Source organism: Gorilla gorilla, chromosome 4 (genome assembly GCF_029281585.2).
Source record: "Gorilla gorilla gorilla isolate KB3781 chromosome 4, NHGRI_mGorGor1-v2.1_pri, whole genome shotgun sequence".
Lineage (NCBI taxonomy): Eukaryota > Metazoa > Chordata > Mammalia > Primates > Hominidae > Gorilla > Gorilla gorilla.
In genome coordinates this window covers 10,714,884-10,740,250 of record NC_073228.2, presented here as the reverse complement: position 1 = coordinate 10,740,250, position 25,367 = coordinate 10,714,884, and the positions used below count along the sequence as shown (strand labels likewise).

General features: G+C 57.1%; 2 protein-coding genes across 22 annotated transcripts in view; both read right to left on the bottom strand.

Annotated features, from left to right (window-relative positions):
• Positions 1 to 9,094, bottom strand: part of CEP131 (centrosomal protein 131) — a 33,462-nt gene extending 24,368 nt beyond the window's left edge. For 12 of the 15 annotated variants that reach the window (XM_055389472.2, XM_063706015.1, XM_055389488.2 and 9 more), the window contains exons 1-2: positions 8,845 to 9,071; positions 5,944 to 6,137 (exon numbers count right to left, since the gene is read on the bottom strand). In XM_055389472.2, coding sequence (XP_055245447.2) covers positions 5,944 to 6,120 — 177 coding nt within the window. In that variant the 5' untranslated portion in view covers positions 6,121 to 6,137; positions 8,845 to 9,071. Of the gene's footprint in view, positions 1 to 5,943; positions 6,138 to 8,844 lie in introns of all 15 variants that reach the window. The other 3 variants (XM_055389478.2, XM_063706008.1, XM_055389482.2) reach the window with 2 other exon arrangements.
• Positions 9,095 to 14,260: 5,166 nt separating this feature from the next.
• On the bottom strand, positions 14,261 to 25,367 carry TEPSIN (TEPSIN adaptor related protein complex 4 accessory protein). Of its 7 annotated transcripts, XM_063706005.1 has the most exons (14): positions 25,160 to 25,204; positions 24,811 to 25,048; positions 23,566 to 23,638; positions 23,156 to 23,247; positions 22,884 to 22,977; positions 20,160 to 20,227; positions 19,817 to 19,895; positions 19,623 to 19,694; positions 18,506 to 18,709; positions 18,037 to 18,211; positions 17,769 to 17,882; positions 17,589 to 17,667; positions 16,519 to 16,653; positions 14,261 to 15,451 (listed from the first exon to the last, which is right to left on the bottom strand). In XM_063706005.1, exons 2-14 carry the CDS (start codon positions 24,934 to 24,936, stop codon positions 14,903 to 14,905), a joined length of 1,860 nt encoding a protein of 619 aa, XP_063562075.1. In that variant the 5' UTR covers positions 24,937 to 25,048; positions 25,160 to 25,204; the 3' UTR covers positions 14,261 to 14,902. The 7 variants fall into 7 exon arrangements, with proteins under 7 accessions (XP_063562075.1, XP_055245438.2, XP_055245439.2 ...); XM_055389463.2 differs by having other exon boundaries at positions 23,566 to 24,337; positions 24,689 to 25,367; XM_055389464.2 differs by having other exon boundaries at positions 23,566 to 23,839; positions 24,689 to 25,367.

The following is a 25,367-nucleotide window of genomic DNA, read 5'->3' as shown; positions in this document are numbered from 1 at the left end:
AAAAGAACCGGGGCTTCTTGAAGAAATGGCTGATTCTAGGACTGGAGGAGGAAATAGACAAGATGAGGCTGGAGCAGTTTATAGGGCCAGAAATAAGGACGCGCTCAGAAGACAAAGTGATGGGCAATGACACAGGGACCCAGGAGCCACCTGAAAGTTCCCAGTGGCCAAAGCTGCGACAATGAGAGCAACAAAATCAGCAAACTAGTATTGAATTATAACTCGAAGTGTAAAATAAATATCCACGAGTCCATTATAATAAATGATTGAAAAAATTAATAAGTGGGGCCAGGTGCGGTGGCTCACGCCTGTAATCCCAGCACTTCGGGAGGCCAAGGCGGGTGGATCACTTGAGGTCAGGAGTTTGAGACCAGCCTGGCCAACATGGTGAAATCCTGTTTCTACTAAAAATACAAAACTTAGCGGGGCATGGTGGCAGGCGCCTGTAATCCCAGCTACTCGGGAGGCTGAGGCAGGAGAATCACTTGAACCCGGGAGACAGAGATTGCAGTGAGCTGAAATCACACCATTGCACTCCAGCCTAGGTGACAGGAGTGAAACTTCGTCTCAAAAAAGAAAAAGAAAAAAATAAAATAAAAAGTAAAAAGTAAACTAAAAGGTAGTACAGTCAGATATCTTTTGTTACATATGGAACCTGTAAAGGCCAAAAGTGTGCTGCACGTGTGCCAACCAGAGCACGAGGGAGCAGGCCCCGTGGCACCCTGTGATGCGAGTGTGACTTAGGGCAACGATCTTTACGGACAGCAACTTGGCAATGCCTATCAAAAAAAAATTTTTTTTTCAGACGGAGTCTCGCTCTGTCGCCCAGGGTGGAGTGCAGTGGCATGATCTCGGCTCACTGCAAGTTCCGCCTCCTGGGTTCATGCTATTCTCCTGCCTCAGCCTCCCGAGTAGCCGGGACTACAAGTGCCTGCCACCATGCCTGGCTAATTTTTTTTTTGTATTTTTAGTAGAGATGGGGTTTCACCGTGTTAGCCAGGATGGTCTCAATCTCCTGGCCTCGTGATCTGCTTGCCTCAACCTCCCAAAGTGCTGGGATTACAGACATGAGCCATCGCGCCTGGCCAAAAATTTAAAATTTAGTTTTAATTTTAATTTTAAAAGATAGAGTCTCACTCTGTTGCCCAGGCCAGAGAGCAGTGGCATGATCATAGCTCACTGCAGCCTCAAACTTTCTGGGCTCAAGCCATCCTCCTGCCCCAGCCTCCCATGTAGCTGGGACTACAGGCATACACCACCACACTCGGCTAATTTTTTAATTTTTTTGTAGAGACAGGGGTCTCACTATGTTGCCCAGGCTGGTCTCAAACTCCTGGCCTCAAGTGATCCTCCCACCTCAGCCATGCAAAGTGCTGGGATTACAGATATTGGCCACCACTCCCAGCCCCCTTTCAAATTTTTTTATTTTTTATTTTTTAAATGGAGTCTCGCTGTCACCCAGGCTAGAGTGCGGTGGTGCAATCTTGGCTCACTGCAACCTCCAGCTTCCGGGTTAAATCAGTTCTCCTGCCTCAGCCTCCTGTGTAGCTGGCATTACAGGTGCCTGCCACCACGTCCGGCTATTTTTTCTATTTTTAGTAGAGACGAGGTTTCACCGTGTTGGCCAGGCTGGTCTCGAACTCCTGACCTCAAGCAATCTGCCCGCCTCGGCCTCCTAAAGTGCTGGGATTACAGGCATGGGCCACCGCACCTGGCCCCCCTTTCAAAATTTTAAATGGACTTATGCTCTGACCCAGTAATTATCCTTTAGGATTTATTCTACAGGCATATTTACATGTATGCAAAATGGCACAGACACAAGGGTATGTGCTGTGCCACTCTTGGTACTATGATAAGGAAAATCCAGAGGAGCACTGGGTGAAGTTCTGGTGCATCATCTGATGAACTATTGTCAGCTGCTACAAAACAATGTAAAGAAAGCGGGAGCAGGGCCGGGGCGGTGGCCCACGTCCATAATCCCAGCACTCTGGGAGGCCGAGGTGGGAGGATCGCTTCAGCCCAGGAGTTAAGGACCAGCAACCTAGTGAGACCCCTGTCCCTACAAAAAAATTAAAAATTAGTAGGCTGGGTGTGGTGGCTCATCTGTAATCCCAGCACTTTGGGAGGCTGAGGCAGGAGGATCACCTGAGGTCAAGAGTTCAAGACCAGCCTGACCAACATGGCGAAACCCTGTCACTACTAAAAACACAAAATTAGCCGGGCATGGTGGTGCATGCCTGTAATCCCAGCTTCTTGGGAGGCTGAGGCAGGAGAATCCCTTGAACCCGGGAGGCAGAGGCTGCAGTGAGTCGAGATCTCACCAATGCACTCCAGCCTGGGCAAAAAGAGCAAAAAAGTCTGTCTCAAAAAAAAAAAAAAAATTTAAAAATTAGCTGGGCAGGGTGGTGAGCACCTGTAATCTACGCTACTCAGGATGCTGAGGTAAGAGGATCACTTGTGTCCGGGAGGTGGAGGCTGCAGTAAGCTGTGGTTTCTCCACTGCACTCCAGCCTGGGCAACAGAGCAAGACCCCGTCTTAAAAAGAAAAAGAAAAGAGAATGCAGGAGCCCCATGCAGCTGACGGATACGGCACTTGTTCCAACACATCTCCAGCATCACTGATGCCTGTGTGCCCAGAGTAAGTGTGGGTGCAGGAGAAACGGAACAGCGGCCGCCTAGGAGAGGCCCGCAAGGTCGGGCAGGACAGGCTCACTGCTCAATGAGCCCCCTTTTCCCAAATGGTGGGTGTGAATGGCCTATTCAAAACACATGGTAGGAATTTTGAAATCATCCCCCAAAATGGCACCAGTCATTGCATCAGGGCCATGGGATTATGGGTGCCCTTCATCCTGTCTCGGTTCTCCTGGGGTCAGTTTCGCAGCCTCCAAGAGGAAGATAAGGGATGTCAGGGGAGGGGTGAAGGGGCTTCCACTCACTGACGGACACCACGGTGGAAAGGCACCACTCATGCTCAGATGGTAAATCAAGTCATGGACTAAAAACCCTAAACTCCACCTGCAAGAAGGAGGCAACATCGCCCAGGGAGGGGCAGGCGGCCCCCATGGCCGTGACACATATGCACAGTGATGTCTGTTCCCCAGTGAGCTTGTGCTCTTGGGATTTAAAGACCTCTTTTCTTTAAGGGGAAGGGAACCAGAGTGAATAATGATCTAGGGGGCTAGAGGATCAGGTGGGCACACAGCTGGGGCAAGGAAGAGGGACCCTCTACAGTCTGGCACCGACATCTCTTGAGCCAGAAGACCAGCAGGAACTGCAGTTACATCCTGGACGGGGAATCCTGGGACAGCAGGCCGTGGACGCAGGAAGATCTTTAGAGACAAGGGGTAGAGTGGAAACCCCAGGCCAATGGCCACCGAGAAGGTCTCCGAGCCCGGGGACAGCACCCCACCCCACCCACAAACACCAGGAGGAAGAGAATCACGTGCCGCCTTGTACAGGTGTGAAGCCATGCCTGGCCAAAACAAATGCTCTCCAGGAATCCCGATGAGACTGAGTGGTAGCAGGGCAGGTGGCCGAGAGGATGGGGACCGGGCACAACAGAAACCCCTGAGGTCACGTCACACACTGGCGGGGGTTCCTCTTCTACCAGCAGTTCCCGAGCTCCCACCACGTGCCCGACAGAAGGCAGACAGGCATGCAGGGGTGGGGCCGTCTCGGATCGAGCGAGGGCCTCAAAGAATTGAAGTGAACAGCTGGAACATTCCATGAACGAGGGGACTGTTAGCAGTCACCACTCAACACTGCGGGAGCGGGCAATGGTGCCAGCCGAGGAAAGGAGGGATCAATATGATTAGCGCTCGCTGTGGCTTTGAACCTCTACTCAGCAACAGAACATTTCCCAGCAGAAAGGCTGGGAGTGTGGTTAGGTGCCTGGGTCGGCCGCGGATAGAGCCTGTCCATGCCGCCGAAAGACCATCTACTAGAAAGCCCGGAAACTTTTACAACAGTCTCCACACAACAAGAGAGCTGCGATTTCTTTCTTTCTCCTTCTCCCTCTCCCTCTCCCTCCCCCTCCCCCTCCCCTTCTTTCCTTCCTTCCTTCCTTCCCTCCCTCCCTCCCTCCCTCCCTCCCTCCCTCCTTCCTTCCTTCCTTTCTTTCTTTCTTTGAGACAGTCTTGTTCTTTCGCCCAGGCTGGAGTACAGTGGCATGATCTCGGCTCACTGCAGCCTCCTCCACCCAGGTTCAAGCAACTCTCCTGTCTCAGCCTCCTGAGTAGCTGGGATTAAGGGTGCGCGCCACCACGCCCGGCTAATTTTTGCATTTTCAGTAGAGGCATGGTTTCACTATGTTGGCCAGGCTGGTATTGAACTCCTGACCTCAGGTGATCCGCCCGCCTCAACCTCCCAAAGTGATGGGATCACGGGCGTGAGCTACCTCGCCCAGCCCACATCTGCGATTTCAAGTGTGTCTTCCCCGCCCCATGTGCCATGAACCTAGGGCTTTAGAAACAGCGGGAGGGGCCAAGGCAGGTGGGTGAGGGGGTCAGTGACGCAGGAGCAGGGCTGCGGACAGGAGAGGCAGCAGGCTCAGAGACGGCTCTAGCCCAAGTTGGTTAGCCCTCTGCTAAAACAGTGCAGCATATTTTTATTTTCACAGCTTATGTCTGTAAATGCCTAGAGGCACACCAGATCTTTAGACAACCTGCCGGCCACAATGACACATCAGGACATCCCGGGTCCCCGCCCTGCCGGACCAGGCTTTGGGAACCTGCTTGGTCCAAGGGTCCGCTACTGGCCCGGCTGCCCTTACCCCGGAACTCGGCTAGCCGTCTGGCGGGCGACACCCTGCCCACCTGGAGGTGCTTCTAGGGTAGACATGGGAATAACTTTTTCAAGGAGAAGGGGGAGGTCCAAGCCTTTTATTCACAGTGGAACCCTGGCCTGGGCCTGCCAGGGGTTCCTGTGGGAAGCCTCAACTGCCCTCCAGACCCCTTCTCTCTGCCCTGCTGTGTTGCCTGGCACGGACCTCAGGCAGGGAGCCCCAGACCTGCTGCCACATCGAAGCCAAGGCCCCCAGGCCCTTGCTATTCGGAAGCTCAGGCCAGACTCTGGTCAGGCTCTGCCTCAACCCCCACAGAGCGGCTCGATTCCTCCCTTGCCCCAAAGACTGGGCCTGGCAGATACCAACTCAGGGTGCAGCAGGCCCGGCCTGCCTTTCACAGCCCCCATCTGGGAACTGCCCACCCTCCTCCCCACTCCCAGAGGTGGGCAGGAAAGGCAGCTCTCACCCCGAAGCTCCCACGGCTGTCCTGCTGCCCACACACCCACACACCCGTCTAGGTTTCTCCAAGGCCACCAGGAGCTCATCACCCTCCCCACAGGTCAACCCCATTTCTTTCTTTTTTCTTTTGTTTTGAGATGGCATCTCACTCTGTCGCCAGGCTGGAGTGCAACAGCACGATCTCGGCTCACCGCAACCTCTGCCTCCTGGGTTCGAGCAAATCTCCTGCCTCAGCCTCCCGAGTAGCTAGGATTACAGGCATGCACCACCATGCCCGGCTAATTTTTTTTTGCATCTTTAGTAGAGATGGAGTTTCACCATGTTGGTCAGGCTGGTCTTGAACTGCTGACCTCAGATGATCCGCCTGCCTCGGCCTCCCAAAGTGCTGAGATTACAGGCGTGAGCCACCGAGCCCAGCCAACCCCATTTCTTGAGGATTCAAACAAATCCAAAGGGCGGTGGCACAGGAGGCCTGGGGCTGTCACTGAAAGAATCCAGGCTCTGGCTTGACCTTCTAGTGATTCAGCACCCACGCCTGTAAGACTCAAGTCCTACCTGCCTCCTGGAACAGCCACGAGGATCCAGCATGTCCAGATGTGAGGCACTTGTTCACATGTGGAGCTGGACCCAGGGGTCAGATGCCAACTGAACAACAGCCCTCCAGGAGGCAGGGGCCCGGACTCCTAGGCCATAGTACTCACCAGCGCCTTCCTCTTCTGCTCGCTGCCTGTGACCACGGAGACAGAGCGGACGATGGGCTTGGTGGTGGCGGCACTGCCAGGACGCCGGGACACAGGCGGAGGGAGACCTGTCAGACTCAGGTCCACACCTGCTGGGCTGCGCTCCGGGACGCTGCCGATGGCCCGGGTGCCTTTCATGGTGGACAAGGCAGGTCCTGAGCGGGGAAGCAAGAGCTGCAATGAGATGCCGTGGGGGAACTACAGTCCCCTGCACCCACCATCTCCAGCCCAGCCTCAGCTGGGTCCACTGGCCACCAAACTTCCTGGGAAGGCCTGTCACAACCTATGCACCCCTCTGGCTGGTGGCAGGCTCCTCGACAGGAACATGAGGGAGCTGTTCTGAGCCCAATGTCAGTGTATGCCAGGGCAGGAGGGCCCTGGATGATGGACAGGTGGGTGGCGAGGGCAAAGCCCGTGGGTGGGAATAAGCCAGCAGCACCCCAGAGGGAGCCTGGGCCACAGGCCATTGTCGATGTGAGCCAGGTTCTGCCATCTACCCACACCGTGATTCTGAGAAAGTCACTGCCCCGAGCCCCACTGTTTTCTTCTGTAAAAGGGACATTTGATTTATTTTTTATTTTATTATTTTTTTGAAATGGAGTCTCGTTCTTGTCACCCAGGCTGGAGTGCAGTGGCGCGATCTCGGCTCATTGCCACCTCTGCCTCCCGGGTTCAAGCGATTCTCCTGCCTCAGCCTCCTGAGTAGCTGGGATTACAGGTGCCCGACACCACGCCTGGCTAATTTTTGTATTTTTAGTAGAAGTAGAAACGGGGTTTTGCCATGTTGGCCAGGCTGGTCTCGAACTCCTGACCTCAAGTGATTCGCCTGCCTCGGCCTCCCAAAGTGCTGGGATTACAGGCATGAGCCACCGTGCCCGGCCCCTAAGTAAAAATACACATTTTAAAAAGGGGTTGCGTGTTGGCCGGGCACAGTGGCTCACTCCTGTAATCCCAGCACTTTGGGAGGCCAAGGCAGGCAGATTGCCTGAGCTCAGGAGTACAAGACCAGCCTAAGCAACACAGTGAAACCCCAACTCTACTAAAAACTTCAAAAAATTAGCCAGGCGTGGTGGCGAGCGCCTGTAATCCCAACTACTTGGGAGGCTGAAGCAGGGGAATTACTTGAACCTGGTAGGCAGAGTCCGCAGTGAGCCAAGATTGTGACACTGCACTCCAGCCTGGGCAACATAGCGAGACTCCATCTCAAAGAAAAACAAAAAAAGGTGGGAGTGGTTTTGTAAGGTCCAGACAAGATGCTGGTCTCAAGGCCTCAAGGCTGCACCGGGCGAACACTCCCTGGGTAATGTGTTATTCCAGCAGGAGACAGGGGTTCTGACGATCGATCGATCGAGGGGATAAGCTTGGGGATGCTGGCTTCCTTACTTTGGAACTTCTCAGAGCAAACCCTGCCGGCCCCCAGCCCGTCCCCACATGGCACCTCTTTCTGAACGGGTCTTTCTGATCTTTCTGAATGGGTCTCAGCTCGTGCATGTGCCCCTGCCAAAAACCCTGCAACAGCTTCCTAGGCACAGAGAATAAAGTCCACACATCCAACTCCTGCAAGATCTGGCCCTGTACTCTCTGTGACCTCGCCAGCTCCCCTGCTGTGCCCCTTTGTTGTGGCTTTAGCCAACACAGCCTCCCTGGTTCTCCTCAAACTCAGCCAGCTTGGCCCCGGCCAGTCCCCTGCCTCTAGGTCTCAGGACACTCCCTCCCTGCACTCAGAGGCCTTCCTTGAGCACCCATCACTCTTCACTCCCCATCCGGCTCGGACTCCCTTCCTGTGGCTGCACACAGTTGGTTTATGAATTGTGTGGCTCCTGAGCAACCCCAGCACCTGCAGGGAAAGGCACTCAGCTGAACCCGTAGATGAACGGGAGAAGCTGGCGCCAGGGACCAACGTCGAGAATTACCTCCCTGCCACGGTGGCCTCCAGTAGGCCAGCAGGCACCCAACCTATCGCCCAAGGTCACCCTGGGTTTCCTTCAGCCCGGCACCCCACAGCAGGTCCCCCAAGGTCCCTTCCACGGAGCGATGGATACCCGTACTCCCTAGAGGCTGACCCTGCCACTGACCAGGTCCCAGTCCTCAGTTATGCACTTCCGGCTGTGCGGATGAAACTTAACACCCTCCTCCTGCAGGGCACTGTCCACCCCTGGCTGGACCCATGCAAGCCCTTGGAGCCCAGGACTCTGCTCTCCCAGCCACACTTGCAAGCAGCTCTGGGATGGCGAACGCGGCCTCTCCATGGAAACCTCCAGGCCAGAAGAAGGGAGGCCTGGGAGGCCACTACATCTTGGATAAAACTGTGTCCCTCCCAGGACCTGAAGGGGCGGGGACTGATGACCAGCGCCAGGACCTGGTTCCCAGGGTGGGCTGACCCTGACCCTGACCCTGACCCTGACCCTGACCCTGGACAGAGAGGCCAGAGCCCACGCGCAGAGCAGAGCCCTCCACTTGTCCTCAGGGCAGCTCCCATCTCCCTATTTTCCCTAGGGCTTAAGGCAGCCGGGCCAGAGATGCCGGGACTGGACTCCATGTTGTCCTGGGGACCGGAGGGGAGTGGAGGGAGGTGGAGAGGGTGGAGGGGATGGAGGTGGGGACCCACACCCTCAGGCACGAGCCTGTCTTCACCTGCGCGGGCCCCGGACCTCCCTCACCTGTGCGCACCCTGGATCCCCCTCACTTCCCCCGGATCCCGCCTTCAATTGCGCGGGCACCAGATCCCCCCCACCTCACCTGTGCGTGCCCCGGATCCCCATCACTTCATCACTGGACCAGGACCTCCCACCTGCGCGGGCTCCGGACCCCTCCAACCTCCGCGCGCCCTGCAACCCCCTCCCTTGCCCGGGCCCCCCTCACCTGCGCGGGCCGGGGGCGCAGCGGCGAAGCCTGCCTGGCGCGCGGGGCCTGCAGATTCGGCCGGCGGGGAGGGGATGCGGAACCAGTCGCGCCCAAACCTCGGGTCGGCGACCTGGCGCCCTGCCACCCCCAACACTGCCCCGAGGCCCGGTGACAATGAAGCGGCCGGACGGCCGGGGTAAGCAGCGGCGACAGCTAGCAACCAGCCTGGCACCACCTCCCCAGACCGTCACGCCGGCCCGCCTTTCCTGCGCGCGCCGACTCCGGATTGGCCCTTCACGCTCCCGCTCAGGCCGTCCCGGGAGCTCATTGGGCCGCTCGGCTGTCCTTCGGGAAGTTCAAGCGTGGGAGGAGGGGCGGATGGCTGAGGGACGCGACTACAGAAAGCGGCCGATTGGACGCGGCTGGAAAGGGGCGGGTCATATAGGGGGCGGGGGACCGAGGGCGGCGGGAGGAGCTGGCCGGGCGGGGGCGGGACCCCAGCGGTTGTGGGCGGGGCGTGAGGTGGGGGTGTGATGGGCGAGTGGGGCGAGGCAGATGTGGGCGGGGCAAGGCAGTGTGGGCGGGGCACGCAGGGCCTGGGGAGGAGACACCTGGGAGGGCGCGAGGAGCACGCGGCCTCGGCTCGGCTCCCCAACACCCCCAGGCCGCCGCACTCCTGCGGCCCGGGGCTCCCCCGCTGTCCTAGGCCGCTCTGTCCCCACCCGTGTGCGCGACTCCCCTCGTTGTTGAGTACGACTGCGAGGGCGTGTGGGCGCCTTGCTAACCTCCCTGACCTCCTTCCCTTCGCGCTGCTTTGTTGTTGTTTTTTTTCCTTCTCCAAACTTTTAACGCTGCGCCCCGTGCGCCCCGTGCGTAGCCGCTCTGTGACTCCCCCTCTCTCCGGGAGCCCTGGGGATCCCGCCCAGGTCCTCTCCAGGGAAGCCATCCTTCCCCTAAAAGTCACAGCACACTGGTCTCCCCTGCCCCCGCTTTTTAAAAAGTCCAGTGCTCTGTAAAATAAAAAGTTTGGTTTCAGTAAAATCCACATTTTTTGGTGTGCAGTGGAGTTGCGTAACTTTAGTTACAGAACATTCTCCCTCCGGATCCCGTACCTGCTGACTGCTGGTGGCGGCTGCTCAGTTCTCTCTGTTCTCCATCCCTAGAGGCAGCCTTTTCCAGAATGTCACACAAAAGGGATGTCGCGCAGCGCGTAGCCTGTGGGTCTGGCTTCTACCACTTCGCATTTTGAGATTCATGCTGGTTCCTCTTTATTGCTGAGTGGTATCCTGTAACCGGTGTGAACCACATTTGCTTATTTTATTCATCAAATGAAGGACGCAGAGATTGTTCCTGGTGCTTGGCAATTATGAATGACGCTGCCATAAACATTCACTCACCGGCTTCTGTGTGAACACAACTTTTCATTTCTCTTGTGTAAATACCCAGGAGTGGGGTTGCTGGATCAAATGATTGTTTATAAGAAACTGCCGGCCGGGCGCGGTGGGTCCCACCTGTAATTCCAGAACTTTGGGACACCGAGGTGGGCGGATCACCTGAGGTCAGGAGTTCGAGATCAGCCTGGCCAACATGGCAAAACCCCGTCTCTAGTAAAAATACAAAAAAATTACCCGTGCCTGGTGGCGTCCGCCTGTAATCCCAGCTACTCAGGAGGCTGAGTCAGGAGAATCGCTTGACCCCGGGAGGCAGAGATTGCGGTGAGCGGAGATCACCACTGCACTCCAGCCTGAGCGACAGAGCAAGACTCCATCTCAAAAAAAAGAAAAAGAAAACAAAAAAAAGGAAACTGCCAAGCTATTTTCTTTTTCTTTTTTTTTTTTTTTTTCCGAGATGGAGTCTCCCTCTGTCGCCCAGGCTGGAGTGCAATGGCATGATCTTGGCTCACTGCAACCTCCACTTCCTGGGCTCAAGCAATTCTCCTGCCTCAGCCTCCCGAGTAGCTGGTATTACAGGCACATGTCACCATGCCAGGCTAATTTTTGTATTTTTAGTAGAGACAGGGTTTTGTCATATTGGCCAGGCTGGTCTTGAACTGCTGACTTCAGGTGATCCACCCACCTCGGCCTCCCAAAGTGCTGGGATTACAGGCGTGGGCCACCACATCGGCCTACTAAGCTATTTTCCAAAGAAGCTGTACAGCTCTACGCTCCCACCAGTGCCACAGGTGCTGCAGTTGCACCCCATCCTCCTCAGCTCTTGGTATTGTCAGGGATTGGTTTTATTTGTTTACTTATTTATTTATTTTTTATTATTATTATTATTTTGGAACAGAGTCTCGCATTTTCGCCCAGGCTGGAGCATAGTGGCGCGATCTCAGCTCACTGCAAGCTCCGCCTCCCGGGTTCACGCCATTCTCCTGCCTCAGCCTCTCCAGCAGCTGGGACTACAGGCGCCCGCCACCACGCCCGGCTAATTTTTTGTATTTTTAGTAGAGACGGGGTTTCACCGTGTTAGCCAGGATGGTCTTGATCTCCTGACCTCGTGATCCGCCCGCCTTGGCCTCCCAAAGTGCTGGGATTACAGGCGTGAGCCACCGCGCCCAGCCTACCACACTGTCTTGATTAGTGCTTTTTTTGTTGTTGTTGTTTGTTGTTGTTGCAGAGATGGGGGTCTCACATGTTGCCCAGGCTAGTCTCAAATTCCTAGGCTCAAGCAATTCTCCCACCTTCACCTCCCAAAGTGCTGGGATTACAGGCATGAGCCACTGCACCTGGCCTAGAGTCAATCCTGAAATCAGGTTTTGAGTCCTTTGTTCTTCTTTCTCCAAATTACCTTGGCTATCCAAATTCTTTTGACTTTTCCTATAAATTTGAGTTTCAGCTTGCCACTATCTTAAAAAAAATCCAGCTGTGATTTTGATGGGGATTACATTAAATCTGTAGACCTGTAACCTGGAAGAATTGACACCAGAATTTATGAACATGGTATATCTCTCCACTTATTTAGATCTTCATTCATTTCTTTCATCAGTACTTTGAAGTTTTCAGCATACACATCCTACATAGATCTAATTTATACCTAATCATTTCATTTTTGGAGTGCCATTACAGATGGTAGTTTTTTATGGTTTAATTTCCAATTGTTTATCGCTATTACAAAAGTGTAACTGATGTTAGTATATTTACCCTGGAGCCTGTGTCTTTGCCAAACTCACTTCTTAGTCTTAGGAAGTTTTTGGTAGATTTCACGGGATTTTCTACAATCCTGTTTTCTGTGAATAGTATGTTTTATTTCTTCCTGTCTAATGTGTCTGGCTTTCTAGTTTTTTCTTGCTTTATCGAACTGACCAGGGCTTCAGTATAATGCTGAACAGAAATGGTTAGCATGCACACCATGGCCTTCTTTCCAATCATAGGGGAAAAGCATTCAGCCCTTCAGCATTAAGTATGATGTCAGCTGAGGGGTTTTTGCAGAAACCCCTTGCCACCCAAAAGATCTCTTACATTTCTGGTTTGTCAAATTTGGGAGGGTTTTTGGGTCATGAGTGAATGTTGAATTTATTTTGTTTCTTGTTTTTTCTGCATAAAATGATCATGTGATTTTTACTGTTAATATGATGGATTGAATTACACTGATTTTCATAGGTTGAAATAGCCTTGCATTCCTGGGATATATTCCACTTATAGTGATGTATTACACTTTTTATATATTACTGGATTCATTTTGTTGTTTTCTTGAGGAATTTTGCATCTATATTCCAGAAGGATATTGATCTCTAGTTTTCTAGACCAAGTGTACATGGAACATCCACCAAGATAAACTATATTCTTGGCCATAAAACAAACTTTAACAAAAGTTTGAAATCCTTAACAAAAGTGTGAGGCCACGCACAGCAGCTCATGCCTGTCATCCTAATACTTTGGGAGATTGAGGTGGGAGAATTGCATGAGGCCAGGAGTTGGAGACCAGCGTGGGCAACATAGCAAGAGCTCCGTCTCTACCAAAAAAAAAAAAAGGCCATGTGTGGTGACTGAGGCATGAAGATTGCTTAGGACTGCTTGAACTCAGGAGGTTGAGACTGCAGTGAGCTGTGATTGCACCACCGCACTAGGTGACAGAGCTAGAGTGCAGTGGCACAATCATGGCTCACTGCAGCCTTGACCTCTGCAGTTCAAGCAATCCTCCCGCCTCAGCCACCTGGGTAGCTGCGACCACGCCTGGCTAATTTAATTTTTTTTTTTTTTTTTGTAGAAACGGGGTCTTGCTATGTTGCCTAGGCTTGAAATCTTTAAACAATATAACAGAAATCATATAAAATATGTTCTCTGAGTATATCAGAATTAAATTATAACACAATATGCTTTAAAATAACCCATTGGACAAAACGGAAGTCTCAAGATAAATTTGAAAATATTTTGAGCTGAATAACAATTTAAATGTACCAAAATTCATAGGATGCAGCCAAAGCAGTGTTCACAGGAATGTTTATAGCATTACAAGGCTCACATTAGAAAATAAAGGTCACGATGCATTACAAGACTCACATTAGAAAATAAAGGACATGATAAATAATCTAAGCTTCCACCTTAAGAAACTGAAAAAGGCTGGGCGCTGTGGCTCATGTTTGTAATCCCAGCACTTTGGGAGGCCGAGGAGGGTGGATCACAAGGTCAGGAGATCGAGACCATCCTGGCTAACACGGTGAAACCCATTCTCTACCAAAATACAAAAAATTAGCCGGGCATGGTGGCATGAGCCTGTAATCCCAGCTACTCGGGAGGCTGAGGCAGGGGAATCACTTGAACCCGGGAGGCAGAGGTGGCACTGAGCCCAGATTGCGCCACTGCACTCCAGCCTGGGTGACAAGAGTGAGACTCTGTCCCAAAAAAAAAAAAGAAAGAAACTGAAAAAATAAAAATAAGCCCAAAGCAGAAGAAAGGAAATAATAAAGAACAGAAATTAGTGAACTAGGAAACTGAAAAACAGAAATTAGTGAAGTACAAAAAAATAAAACCAAAAGTTTGTTCTTTGAAGTAACTAATAACATTAATAAACCGTCTGACCAAGAAAAAGGGAAAACAAGTGACCAATATTAGGCATGACAGGAAGAGTGTGATAGTGTGACTACAGCCCCACAGGCATGAACGGAAGAATAAAGGACTACTACAAAAAACGGAATCACAAATTCAGCAACTGATATAAAATGGACCAATCCCCTGAAGACACAAACTGCTGAAATTAGACATAGATAACCCAAATAGTCTATTATTTATTGAAGAAACTGAATTTCATAGTTTAAAACCTTGCCATTAAGAAGGTTAGCTGCAAGGACAGTGCCACTGGGGAGTTCTACCAAACGTTTTAGGAATACCACCTGTCCCTCCTTTGAGGAAAGCAGTCCTCTGCGTGTGCCCCTTATTGATGGTATTTTTATTAAAATGCACGTACACAAAAGAAGAAAAATAAGCGGCCCAGCTTCATGTAAACAGTAGTGTTTATTCAGAAAGCATAAACCCCAGCGCTCTCGGAAGGTTTTTCTGAGATGGACCAGAGGCTCCAATCAGAGGCTTCGTGTGTAGGAAGCAATTACAGCCTAAAGGAGCAGGTGAGAGCCAGGGAAGGATCACGTGGGGATCTGAGACTTGAAATGGCCTCAGGCCAGACAGCACAAGGCAGCCCGGACAAGACACCCTCAACCCACATGCACCAAACCCAGCCTCAGCACCTAGCCCACCCCGATGGGACGGGGGAGCAGTGGCTTGTTGCTGCTCATGACCTCCTGGGGAAGGAGGGAGCTGAGATCAAAATGAAATGAAGAACCTGGTAGTCGCTTCCGCATTCACACAAGAAACCTCATGTCTGAGGGCAAGACAGGCAGGGACTGCCCCCTGAGATCGACATTTCTGAAGCCCTGCCACCTGCCATCCCTCGTAGGGATTCAAGTCCAAATAACCAGAGCCTCTGGCAGAGGAGATGGGGGAAACTGAGGTAGCCCTAGGGTCCTCCTCTCAAGTCAAGGTGCCTGGAGACTGTAGCAGCTACGGTTGAGGCTGCTCAGGAAGCACAGACCGCCCCAGGCAGCAGCTGAAGCTGAAGACTCCAGGGCCAGGCCATCGGGTCAGGCGTTCAGGAACGCGAAAGCTGACGGCTCTGAGCCAGGAGGCTCTTTGGCTGCTGTCCTCTGGGACGATGTTCGGGGGGCGCGCGGAGCATCAGGACAGGACTCTTCCGCAGCAGCCCCGGCCCCCACCAGGCGGGGACAGGCCACCAGCTCCATGCCAGCAAACAATGAGTCGCGGCTCCACGCACAGCTGCTGGGGCCTCTCTTTGGGCTGTCCGTGCCCCCTGGGATCCGTTCAGGTCTCCACCCCCTGCTTTCTGCCAGTCTGGCCTCGGCCTCGCTGGGGTCTCCGGGGGCTGGAATGGGGGAGGCATCTGGGGGTGGGGTGGGCACAGGGCTGGACGGCATCCCAGATGAGGGAGCAGGGCTCCGGGACGAGACTGCGGTTGAACTCAGAGGCTGCAGGAAAACCTGGCTCCCAGCAAGAGGCACAGCATCGGTCAGCAGGTCAGATGGGCCTGGGAGGGCGGCTGTGGGGCCAGGCTCAGCTGAGGTGCCCCGGGCAGGGGACAGCTGCCCACAGGAGGCCTCAAAGTGCCTCAGGATCTGAAAGAGGAAGGAGGAACCAGGGAGGTTCCTATGCAACCCTGGGAAATGTGGGGACCAGGGCCCGCCTCTCCCTAGGACCTCCTCAGTCCCTCCACCCAGAGGGCAGGGCCACCTCTGGGCAGGACACTGGCTGCTGGGAGGGGGCTGGGGCAGTGCACCCAGTAGTCATCCCACCGAGAGCAGCTGCTGGGCTGGTGCTGGCGACACGGGGCAGGTGTCACATACACACCTCGAATCTTGCTCCTTCACTCACTACTAGACAAATGGACACCCTCCCCGTCATAACCCGCCAGGCACTGTTGGAGGGAGTGAACACGTGGCCTGGCACATCTGGGCATTTCCAACTGTTGGACGCAGGGTTCTTCCAGCATGCCCGTTTTAGAAACCCCACTACGAGGTTCGCCTGCGGTGGTGCGAACCCCAGGCTCACTCGTCGCTCTGACTGAAAGGTGAGCTAGCAGATGGCCAATGACAGATAAGGATGACTTGGGGATGGGTGACTGAGGACCTGTGTTTCCAGCAGCCAGGGAGAAAACAGGAAGAAAGAAGCTGGGAATGCCCACAGGCAGAGGGAAGGTGCCAGGGCCTGGCGGCCAGGAGAGGCCTCCCAGTGTGATTCCAGTGGCCTCCAGGCAGTTCAGAGCGTTCAAGTGCACAGAGATGAATGGAACCATTTCTGCCCTCCGGAGCTTGGGAGTTGAGCATGAGCTGTGTCATGGGTGGCAAACTGCATGTGCAGTCAGGGAGGGCTTCCTGGAAGAGGTAAGTGTGAGCCAAGACACAAGGGCAAGAACATTAAGGCAGAGGAGTTTGGGGGCTTCCAGGAATAGGTAGAGGCCAGTGTACTGTGAGTGCTGCAGAGTTTGGGTGGAAGGCGGGAAGGCAGTGGGGAGGTGAGGACCCTGACTTGCTGCTGCTCCCTCTGCCAGCGGGACAGGGACTTGAGAGGGGGTCCGGGAAGGGCTGACCAAGCGCCGGGCAGGGACGGGGTGGCCGTGGACTGCAGTGTATCTCCCGCTGTACCCTTGGACCCCGGTGTGCGTGTGGCCTCCGCAGCTGCCCACCTTGGTGGCCTTGTTGGTCACAGGTCCCCGGCTGCCCATGCTGAGCTCCTGCAGCCACGGCCGGGTGCGGAGGAGGATGTGCTCCTGGGGGAGGAGGTCGGTGCTCCCCAGGGAGGCGATGGCACACAGCGCCCTCTGCGGGTGAAGGGAGGGGACACCAGCACCCATGGGGCAGCAGGTCCACGCCAGGGAGGCCTATTTGGCCATCTCTCTCCCTCTTCTTCCTCCTCATCAATGACTGGAGTGCCAGGAGGCCCCAGAGACAGCTCCACCACAGCCCTGCCCTCACCGCCTTACACACCGGCTCCCAGACACCAGAGCCCTGTCCTCACTGCCTTACACACCGGCTCCCAGACACCAGAGCCCTGTCCTCACCGCCTTACACACCGGATCCCAGACACCAGAGCCCTGTCCTCACCGCCTTACACACCGGATCCCAGACACCAGAGCCCTGTCCTCACCACCTTACACCCCCGCTCCCAGACACCAGAGCCCTGTCCGCACTGCCTTACACCCCCGCTCCCGGACACCAGAGCCCTGTCCTCACCGCCTTACACGCCAGCTCCCAGACAACAGAGCCCTGTCTTCACTGCCTTACACCCCAGCTCCCGGACACCAGAGCCATGTCCTCCCCGGCTCCTGGACAGACCCCAGCGAGAAGCACGTGACCTGCTGTCCCGATTGCCTTACCTTCATTCCTCCGCACGCCCCCCGACACACGCACACACGTGTCCACACTTTCATGTGCATGCACACACACACAGGCACATACATACACAACCACACACATGCAGTCATGTACACACACACAGGTGCGTGCACACCACACACGTGCACAAGTGTGTGTACACACACAGGCATACATAGGCATACACACCCACAGCCACACACATAGGCATGTGCGCACGCACAGCCACACAGAGGAATGTTCACACACAGGTGTGCACACACACGCACAAACACACACACAGGCACACAGGCGCACACACGCACACACACACACACACAGGAATGTCCGCACACAGGCACATGCACACAGTCACGCCCTCCCGCCCGCGTGTGCAGCTCACCAGCTGCGTGCATTCACTGGTCCCACGCAGGTGGCAGGTCAGCAGCTGCAGCACGGCCTCACAGTTGAGCAGTCCACACCTGCACAGAGGGGACACCTGGGTGGCGGGTGCAGCCCGTTCCCTCCTCCCTCGCCCATGGCTGGGGCTGGGGCAGAGCCGGGCGGGTCCAGGCGCACTCACGCTTTGATGAAGTGCTGTGCCTCCTCGCGGCTCAGGAAGGCACGTGGTCCCCGAGTCACAGTCCTCACCAAGCTCAACTCCTGCTGACAGTCACTTAGGGCCACCACCTCGACCCTGACAGGGGGAATGGCCGGGTCAAGGGTGAGTGGAGGCCGTGCCCCCACTCCCGCCTCGCATGGGGGAGAACCTGGAGAGCAGGAGCCGCGCTGGGAGGGGACAGTGTGGTGCCTCCGAGACCTCTCCCGCATATCTGGCAGCCCCCGCTCACCTTTCTGCCAGGTCAACCGGCTCCTGGCTGGCCCCTGAATGGCTGTCGCTGCCGGAATGACTGCCCGAGTCCGAGACCCTGCTCAGGTCGCTGTTCTGGGAGGAATTCTGAGAGCTGGGGCCGCTGTCCAGCTCATCCCAGCCCCCTCCGGCCTGCCCAGGCTGATGCCTCACAGCTGGAGGAAACAGGACAGCCGGTGAGATCCCTGGGGCTTCAGGCCAGCCCCATGCCCACCTCCCGGGGCCCTGGACCAGGAGGCCTCGGGGGCTGAGTCCTGAGCTGAGGATGGGTGGCCACCTTGGCTCCAGCTTCAGCAAACACCAGCCCCATGGGCATCTGCTTCCGCCTCGGGTCCCACCCCCTCCTGCTGTGTGGGAGGCGCTGGGATTTGCTTCCATGGCCGCAAAGCCCCAGCGGTGACAGGAAGGAGTGACCCAGACCCCAAGGGGAGGAGCCCTCGCCTCGATACCTCGGGGACCTGGAATGGCCCCGGGGAGTAGGTTCCCCAGGGTTGGGGGACCGTGGCTGGCTGAAGGCATCATGGCAGGCTGGTAGGTGTCACCCCGCGGCAGGAGCCTCTGGGTACTGGGACTCTCGGGCCCGGGGCGCATGGCGCTGGCCACCACCTCTGCGGCCTTCTGGATGGTGGAGAGGAAGGCTTCGCCTGCCGAGCCTGTACCCGAGGAGAGGGAGATGGGACGGCCGCCCAGTGCGGCCCCCACCCGCGTTCTCTGGGAGCAGGGTGCCCGCATCAGTTCCCTGCTCAAGCCTGGGGAGGTCGGGGTACACACTGCAGGTAGGGAGGCCTCCTGGTAGGCCCCAGGCCCTCTGGAAGCTCCCAGTGGACTCCGCTTTGGCATTCCCACTCCCAGTGGGCCTGGACACCAAAGCTCACTGCAGAGTTATGCCTCCGTTCCTCTGTCCTCTGGGGGTGAAGGTGTCCTAAGGGGCTTGGGCTTGGCCTTGGCTCAGGGAGGGTGTGTCCAGGGCTCGGGGAGGGGCCGGCCTTTCCTGTGTGAGTTCCCTGTAGAAGGTGCCCCGACACCAAAGCGTTGGCAGGAGCCCCGGGCTGTGCGCAGGACAGTGTGACACAGCCTAATGGTGAGCGGCTAGACACCGCCCAGGGCCCGGCAGCAGGGCACAGCTGGGCTGGGGGCTGGGTCCCAGCCGCAGGCAGTGGTGCCACCTGTGGCCCTCCTGGCGCTGATGAGCAGTTGTCCACTGGTACTGCCCCACCTCATAACAGCTCCACATGGGACTGCCTGAGTCACCTGCACCACAGCCAGGGGCACAGCCCTCGGCCCCTCTCAGAGTGGGACTCACCCCTGCCACGGGGCCCAGCCCTGACTTCTTGCTCGGCCTGGTTTCTCTCGTCTGTCCATAAAGCAGCCCTGGCCACACCTGCCTCACCCCCACGTCAGCAGCCAGAGGGAGACAGTGGGGACAGCCCCAGGAAGGGCTGAGGCCGTGTAGGGGAGGGGACGGGGGACAGCAGCTACTAGATGGGGCGGCATGGTCCGGCCCCCACCACCTCCTCATCCCCGCACCCTGAGATGCCGGAGCCCATGCAGGCCCTCCCCACTCACCCGTGCAGCCGTGTTCCTTGCTGTAGCCGAAACCCTGGAGGGTGCTGTGCGGCCTGGCCTGGGAGCCCATGCCTGCAGAGGGTCCTCCGTTAGCGGCAAGCCGGCCCCCACCCTCGGATGGCACAGACACCCACAACACTCAGGGAGGCAGAAACCAGGTGCCAGAGCTGGGCACGGTCCCCTCAGTCACCTACCTGTGGCAGGCGGGGTCCCCAGAGGCTGGGAGGGAGCCAGCGGCAACACGGTGTCCGAGAACAGGGTGCTCCCCAAGTCCTACATGGGGAGACGAAGGCCCTCAGTGTCCTCACACCAGGGCCTGCTGTACTCACCCTGCCACCCATATCAGCTCCGTTCTGTCCCCCGGACACTTCTCCTGAGCCACTCAGCTGGACACAGGCTCTGTGTCCACCAGCAAGGAGCAGAGGCAGGGGTCCCGGACGGGAGAACTGCAAACCCCCCATCTGACATCCTGGCCCCAATCCCACCCCTCTACAGGAGGAGGGGCACCCTGCAGAGCGACACTGCTCCTGGGCTCACCTGCGCGGCCGCGCGAACCTTCTGGTACAAGCTGTTCCCGTGCAGAGGATCTGGGGGCCCCGCAAAAGCTGCAGAACAGAAAAGGCAAGTTGGGGGCAGGGCTGAGCCTGGCACCGCTGCTCCCTGTGGAGCACGGTGCACTGGGCCCATTCCAGGGTGGCAAGTTCCTGCCACCAAGGCCCTTCTGTCACAGCCAATGGGATGCCCTCCTCCAGGACCCTGCAGAGGCCACACCTGAGCAGACCCTCGGCTCCCCCTCACCCATGCCCCACAGAGGCGAGACTCTCTCCACAGTAACCACCTCGTCTCCCCCTGGGTCGGCAACCCCTGGTGCCTGAGCGGGTGTGGCCTTGCCGAAGCCCACTCTCCCTGCCCCAGGTGCACCAGGGACCCCTCAGAGGCTTCCGGGGCCTGGAGGGAGAAACCAGCGTTCTTATCACAGCCTGAAAGCTCCACCGGCCCCACCCAACCCCAGTCTCAGCCGCCTCGAGCTCCCCTGGTCTGAGAGTTCCTGTCATGATGAACTGGGGCTTCTTTCCTTAAATCTTCCGGCCCCAGGGCCCCCTGAGCCTATACCTGGGGCCGCGGCATCCTTTCAGGGCTCACGCTGAGAGCTGTGCCTCTGAGAACCCCTCGAGAGCCTCTGTCACAGGCGAGTCCACTCACGCCCCTCGGCCGTCTACCTCCACCCTGGCAGGCTGGTCCTGTGATTCGGAGACGATGCTCCTGGCTGTCCCTGGGCCCAGGGCTGGCGGCCACAAGCTGAGTCAATGGCTGGATGAACTGACACCCTGCAGCTGCCATCTTCCCTTCAGGAGCCCAGGGCACCCACCTGCCACCCCACGCTGCCCCTGCTCTGTGACAGAGCAGGAGCATCACCATCTTGGACAAGCCCCTCATTGTAAAGTTCACCTTAACCAAAACTGCCTAAATCCATAGGGCATCAGCCTAATGGCTAAGGTCAGCACGACCATGAACCACAAATAACATCTCCAACCAGAAACGTTCCAAACTCCTCCCCAACCAGAGACATGCTAGCCCCGAGATAACCCTCCTCCAGCCGGGAAGATGCCAGCTTCGAGAAAACCCACCTCCAGGCTGGAAAGATGCCTGCCCCAAGATAACCTTCCCTCCTTCCAACCCTGCCATAAACTTCTCCACACACATAAACATTCCGAGCTTCTGATAAGCCCTCTCACCCTAAAACCAACATATACTCTTAGTCTGTAAGATAAAGTGCTCCTGACCGCAATCGGCTGGGGGCGCCTCTCAGGTTTTAACTAAAGAAAATCTGTCTTTAACTGCCAGCCGCGTTTTGTTTCTTTCCTCTTTCTGACGCTCTGCGCGCGTGGGGCGGGCCATCCTCACTGCACACCCACCACCTGGAGCAGGGCGCCCCGTCTCTCACGTGTGGCATCTGGCACCCACTTTCCTCACAGGGCCTGTCCTGACACCTCCCACAGCCTGTGTGTCACCCAGGGCCAGCGTCCAGGCACGGCAGGCGACAGCCATCATCCGTAGCTGCCTCTGCACAGGAGAGACTCAGAACCCAGGGTCTGAAGAAGAGCCTTTCCCATCCTCAGGTCCCGCTGTGCCCCATCCCCCCACCTGCTGCAGCCCCCACCCCAGGGCGTGTCCCCGAGACCACTGAGGCCAGGACGTACATGCACCAACCACAGCCACGGGAGTGGCCTGGAGCCCGGGGCCCTCTGGCCCGCTGAATGGTGAGGATAAACGGCTGGTGCTGCCTTGGCCCCAAAGCTGTGAGGAGCTCTGTTAGGATGGCGAGAGCACCCCTGCACTGCCGTCCCCTCAAGGGCATCTACTGCCTAAGTCATGTGTCACAACTGTCTATGGCGGCCCAGGGCACTGGCCCCTGCGGAACACCTAGAGCTGCATGCCCACTTGCCATAAAGTGGGATGACACTGGTTTCGACACCGGTTTTGGGGTGAGCCCAGTGGATGGTACATGCTGAGGTCTCCACAAGCAAGCAGTGGCACGAGACAGACTCAGTCTCCCTCCCCAGAATTCCCCATTCAGGGGCTGGGGTGGGGTCCAGACATGGTGCGCCCAGTGACCACCTGGAGCCAAGCCTCCCTCCACCCCATGGAAGATCTCAGGCCAAGCCCCCACAAGTCCTCATTAGGCAGAGGCACATGGGACTGCCCCCAAGCCTGTGGGGACAGCTCCCCCAGACCCATCTTCTGCCTGGACAGACCAACTGGCCGGGGCCCCGCCTCTCCTGCCTCCCAGCCCCGCCCTCCCATGGCCTCCCTCTGTCTTGGACTCCGAGGAGCAGCCCCAGAACGGGAACCCACAGCCTGGGAAGGACGTGTGAACAGGCACTGAGTCTGCTATGTGTGGGCACTGGGATGGAGGGGGAAGACCCATGGGGCACACAGAGAAACAAACTGGCACCCGGGGCAGCAAGCGCAGGGACAGACGCAGCCGAAGGCCCAGGGACGCATGGGAGGCACGGAGGACCCAGCGGAGGGAGGGGGCAGGGTGCGTCGGGGGAGGCCGAGCCGGCCAGCTGGGGTGAGGGTGGGCAGCAGGTGGAGAGGCCAGGGATGGGCCAGGATCAGCAAGGCGGGGCTTTGATCGGGACCCGGCCCAGGTGAGGGCTCTGGCTGAAGTCTTCCTTCTCAAACCTGGAGGATTCGCCACCCTCCCCCATTCTCCAAAGCCCTGGCTCTTCCTGAGCACGTGTGCGGCCCCTGTACCTGCAGCTTCCTGGATGAAGGCAGAGTTGCGTTTGAGGATGAGCAGGAAGAAGGAGGAGCCGTGGCTGCACAGATAGAGCAGGATCTTCAGCACCTGGGGAACGGGGCGGTCAGCAGTGCTGGGCAGGCCGGACACGGGACACCCAGGGCAGGGCCCGGGGGCACCCCAAGGGCACAGAGCTGCCTGCCACCCTGGGCCGCTCGTCTGCTCCTCCAGCCTCACCACCGTGGGCCGGGCCTCCGGCCTGACCCTTGACCACCCAGGGGCTCACCTTGAGCTTCCCGTGGCCGGAGCTGCTGTGCAGGCGGCTCAGGAGGTACTCCAGCAGGCACTGGCTGCTGCCCGGAGACTCGTGGGAGATTTCTGCGGCACGCTCGGGTTAGGGAAGGGCGAGATGATGAGGGCTGCGCCGGGCCGCAGGGAGACCGGGCCATGGGGCCTCTCAGTTCACGCTCCCTGGAGGCGCCTACTGGAGGCTCTGCCATCAGGAGCACCTGGGCTTCTAGGGTCCCCTGTGTCATCAGTATTGCAGCCTTCAGACCCCACCCACGCCTGGTTACAATGATAAAGGAGCCGTGGATCCCCCTAGGGACAGCAGAATCCCCAGGAACCCTTTGCACCACCACTCTGGGACCCTGCCATCCGCTCTTTCCACTACACGGGGACATCGAGGAAGGATACTAGCAATCTCTTCAAACAGGTAGCCCGGACACGGGACATCATCATCGGACGTCCCCTTCAGGAGAATCGGGAGCTGAAAGGGAACAAGAGCCCCTACCATGATGAGGTGCCATTTCCCACAGGGGTGAATCCGCAGCCCCCCAAAGAGGATGGAAACGACCCACCTCTCACTGTTGACATGGCCGGAGAGAGGACTGGGAAGGGATGAGAACTGTGCTACTGGCCACAGGGAGGCTGCAGCAGGGTCCTCTCTCAACAGTCAGGGATGAACAGCCTCGGAGAAGAGGCAAATCAATGGTGGTTCTCCACGGAGGAGCTGCGCCACTTGGGTTAAGAAGGGACACAGCCCCCAGCCTCCCTGCACTTACCAGCACGTAAGGCTATTTGAAGGTACCTCTCCTGTACCTACCTACTGACTAGCAAAGCCAAACAAGGCCCAGGCAAGCCCCTTTTCCACACAGGGACTATGAATGGTTCCACCTCCCCAGAGCCCGGATTGGCAGAGTGACAGCTGCTCAGCCTGACTAGCTCCATCGCTCCCCGAGAACCGACTGATGTCGTGTGTTTTACGTTCGCTTAGCGCAGACGTACTTATTTGTTTCATGCTTACTTACTGGCACAAAGATGTACGGTTTATAGGGATGAAAACTGGAACCACCCATTTTTGCATTATTCAGTATCAGGACAGAATAGAGTTCAAGAGTATTTAAGAGGACAAGCATGGGACCCACCGCGTGATGTGCCGAAGCCTTTCAGTCGGAAGGGCCGAGATCTAGTGACAACATACGAAAACGTGGACCTGAAGTGTTTCCCCAGGCTGTGGACACGCATCACTGACACTATTTGCCCAAGCCCTAAGGGGAACTACTGAGGTTTGCGGGTGACAGCTGACAACTGCAGAACGCAGCACAGAACGACTCTGTCGAAACCTTGCACTGAGAGCCTTGACCAACCCTAGCGTGGCTTCTGGCAGCCCAAGGTCGCGCCCTGGGACCACCCAGCCCCCTCTGAGGTCCAGCCCAGGAAACCTCACGGCTGACAAAAAAGGGCAGTTTGCTCAGGACGACACCTGGGAACTCGCCCCGACCTCTACTTCTCAGAGGGTTTACTAAGAGGGGCTTACGATGGTGCGTCCTTCTCTGTCCCTTCGAGATGTCTGTGTTCTCTGCAACCCAGGGGTGCCTCTCCAGGACCGGAGTCCTCTGAAATGCCACCGTCAGGGAGGACGGCGGGCTGCCAGCCCACCTGGGCGCCAGCAGCACCGACACAGCGGCTCCACGTCCACCGGGTCTGCCGCTCCTTCCCTCCCGTCGGAGGCCACTGAATGCTGGCCGAGGCCTGTTCGTTCCCCCAGGGTCTGGCTGTGCCCATCGCCCTTGCGCTCGGCGGGTCCGGCTTGGAAGGCCCGGCTTGGAAGGCCCCGGGACGGCGCGGCGGGCGGGCAGCTCAGGGGCGTCGGCGCGGGCGAAGGGGCCAGGAGCAGCTACCCGGCGTGGAGACGCAAGGTCAATGGCTCCGGCCCGGGGCGAGTCCGGGGAATGCGGCGCTCGAGAGGAGCCGTGGACCGGGGCCCGGGCGGACCGCCCTCACTCACCCGGTGTAGAAAGCTCAGGCGGTCCCGTAGCGGCGGCGCGGCAGCCATGATCCAGGTCCCCTCCCGGTCTGCCCCGCTTCCGCCAGGCCCGGACCCTCCAATCACTGCGCGGGTCTGGGTCCGCCGGCCAATCCCTCACGGTACGGCGGGCCCTGAGGTTGGCTTCGTAAACAATTGGAGCCTAGGCCAATCCGAAGTCCCAGAGCAC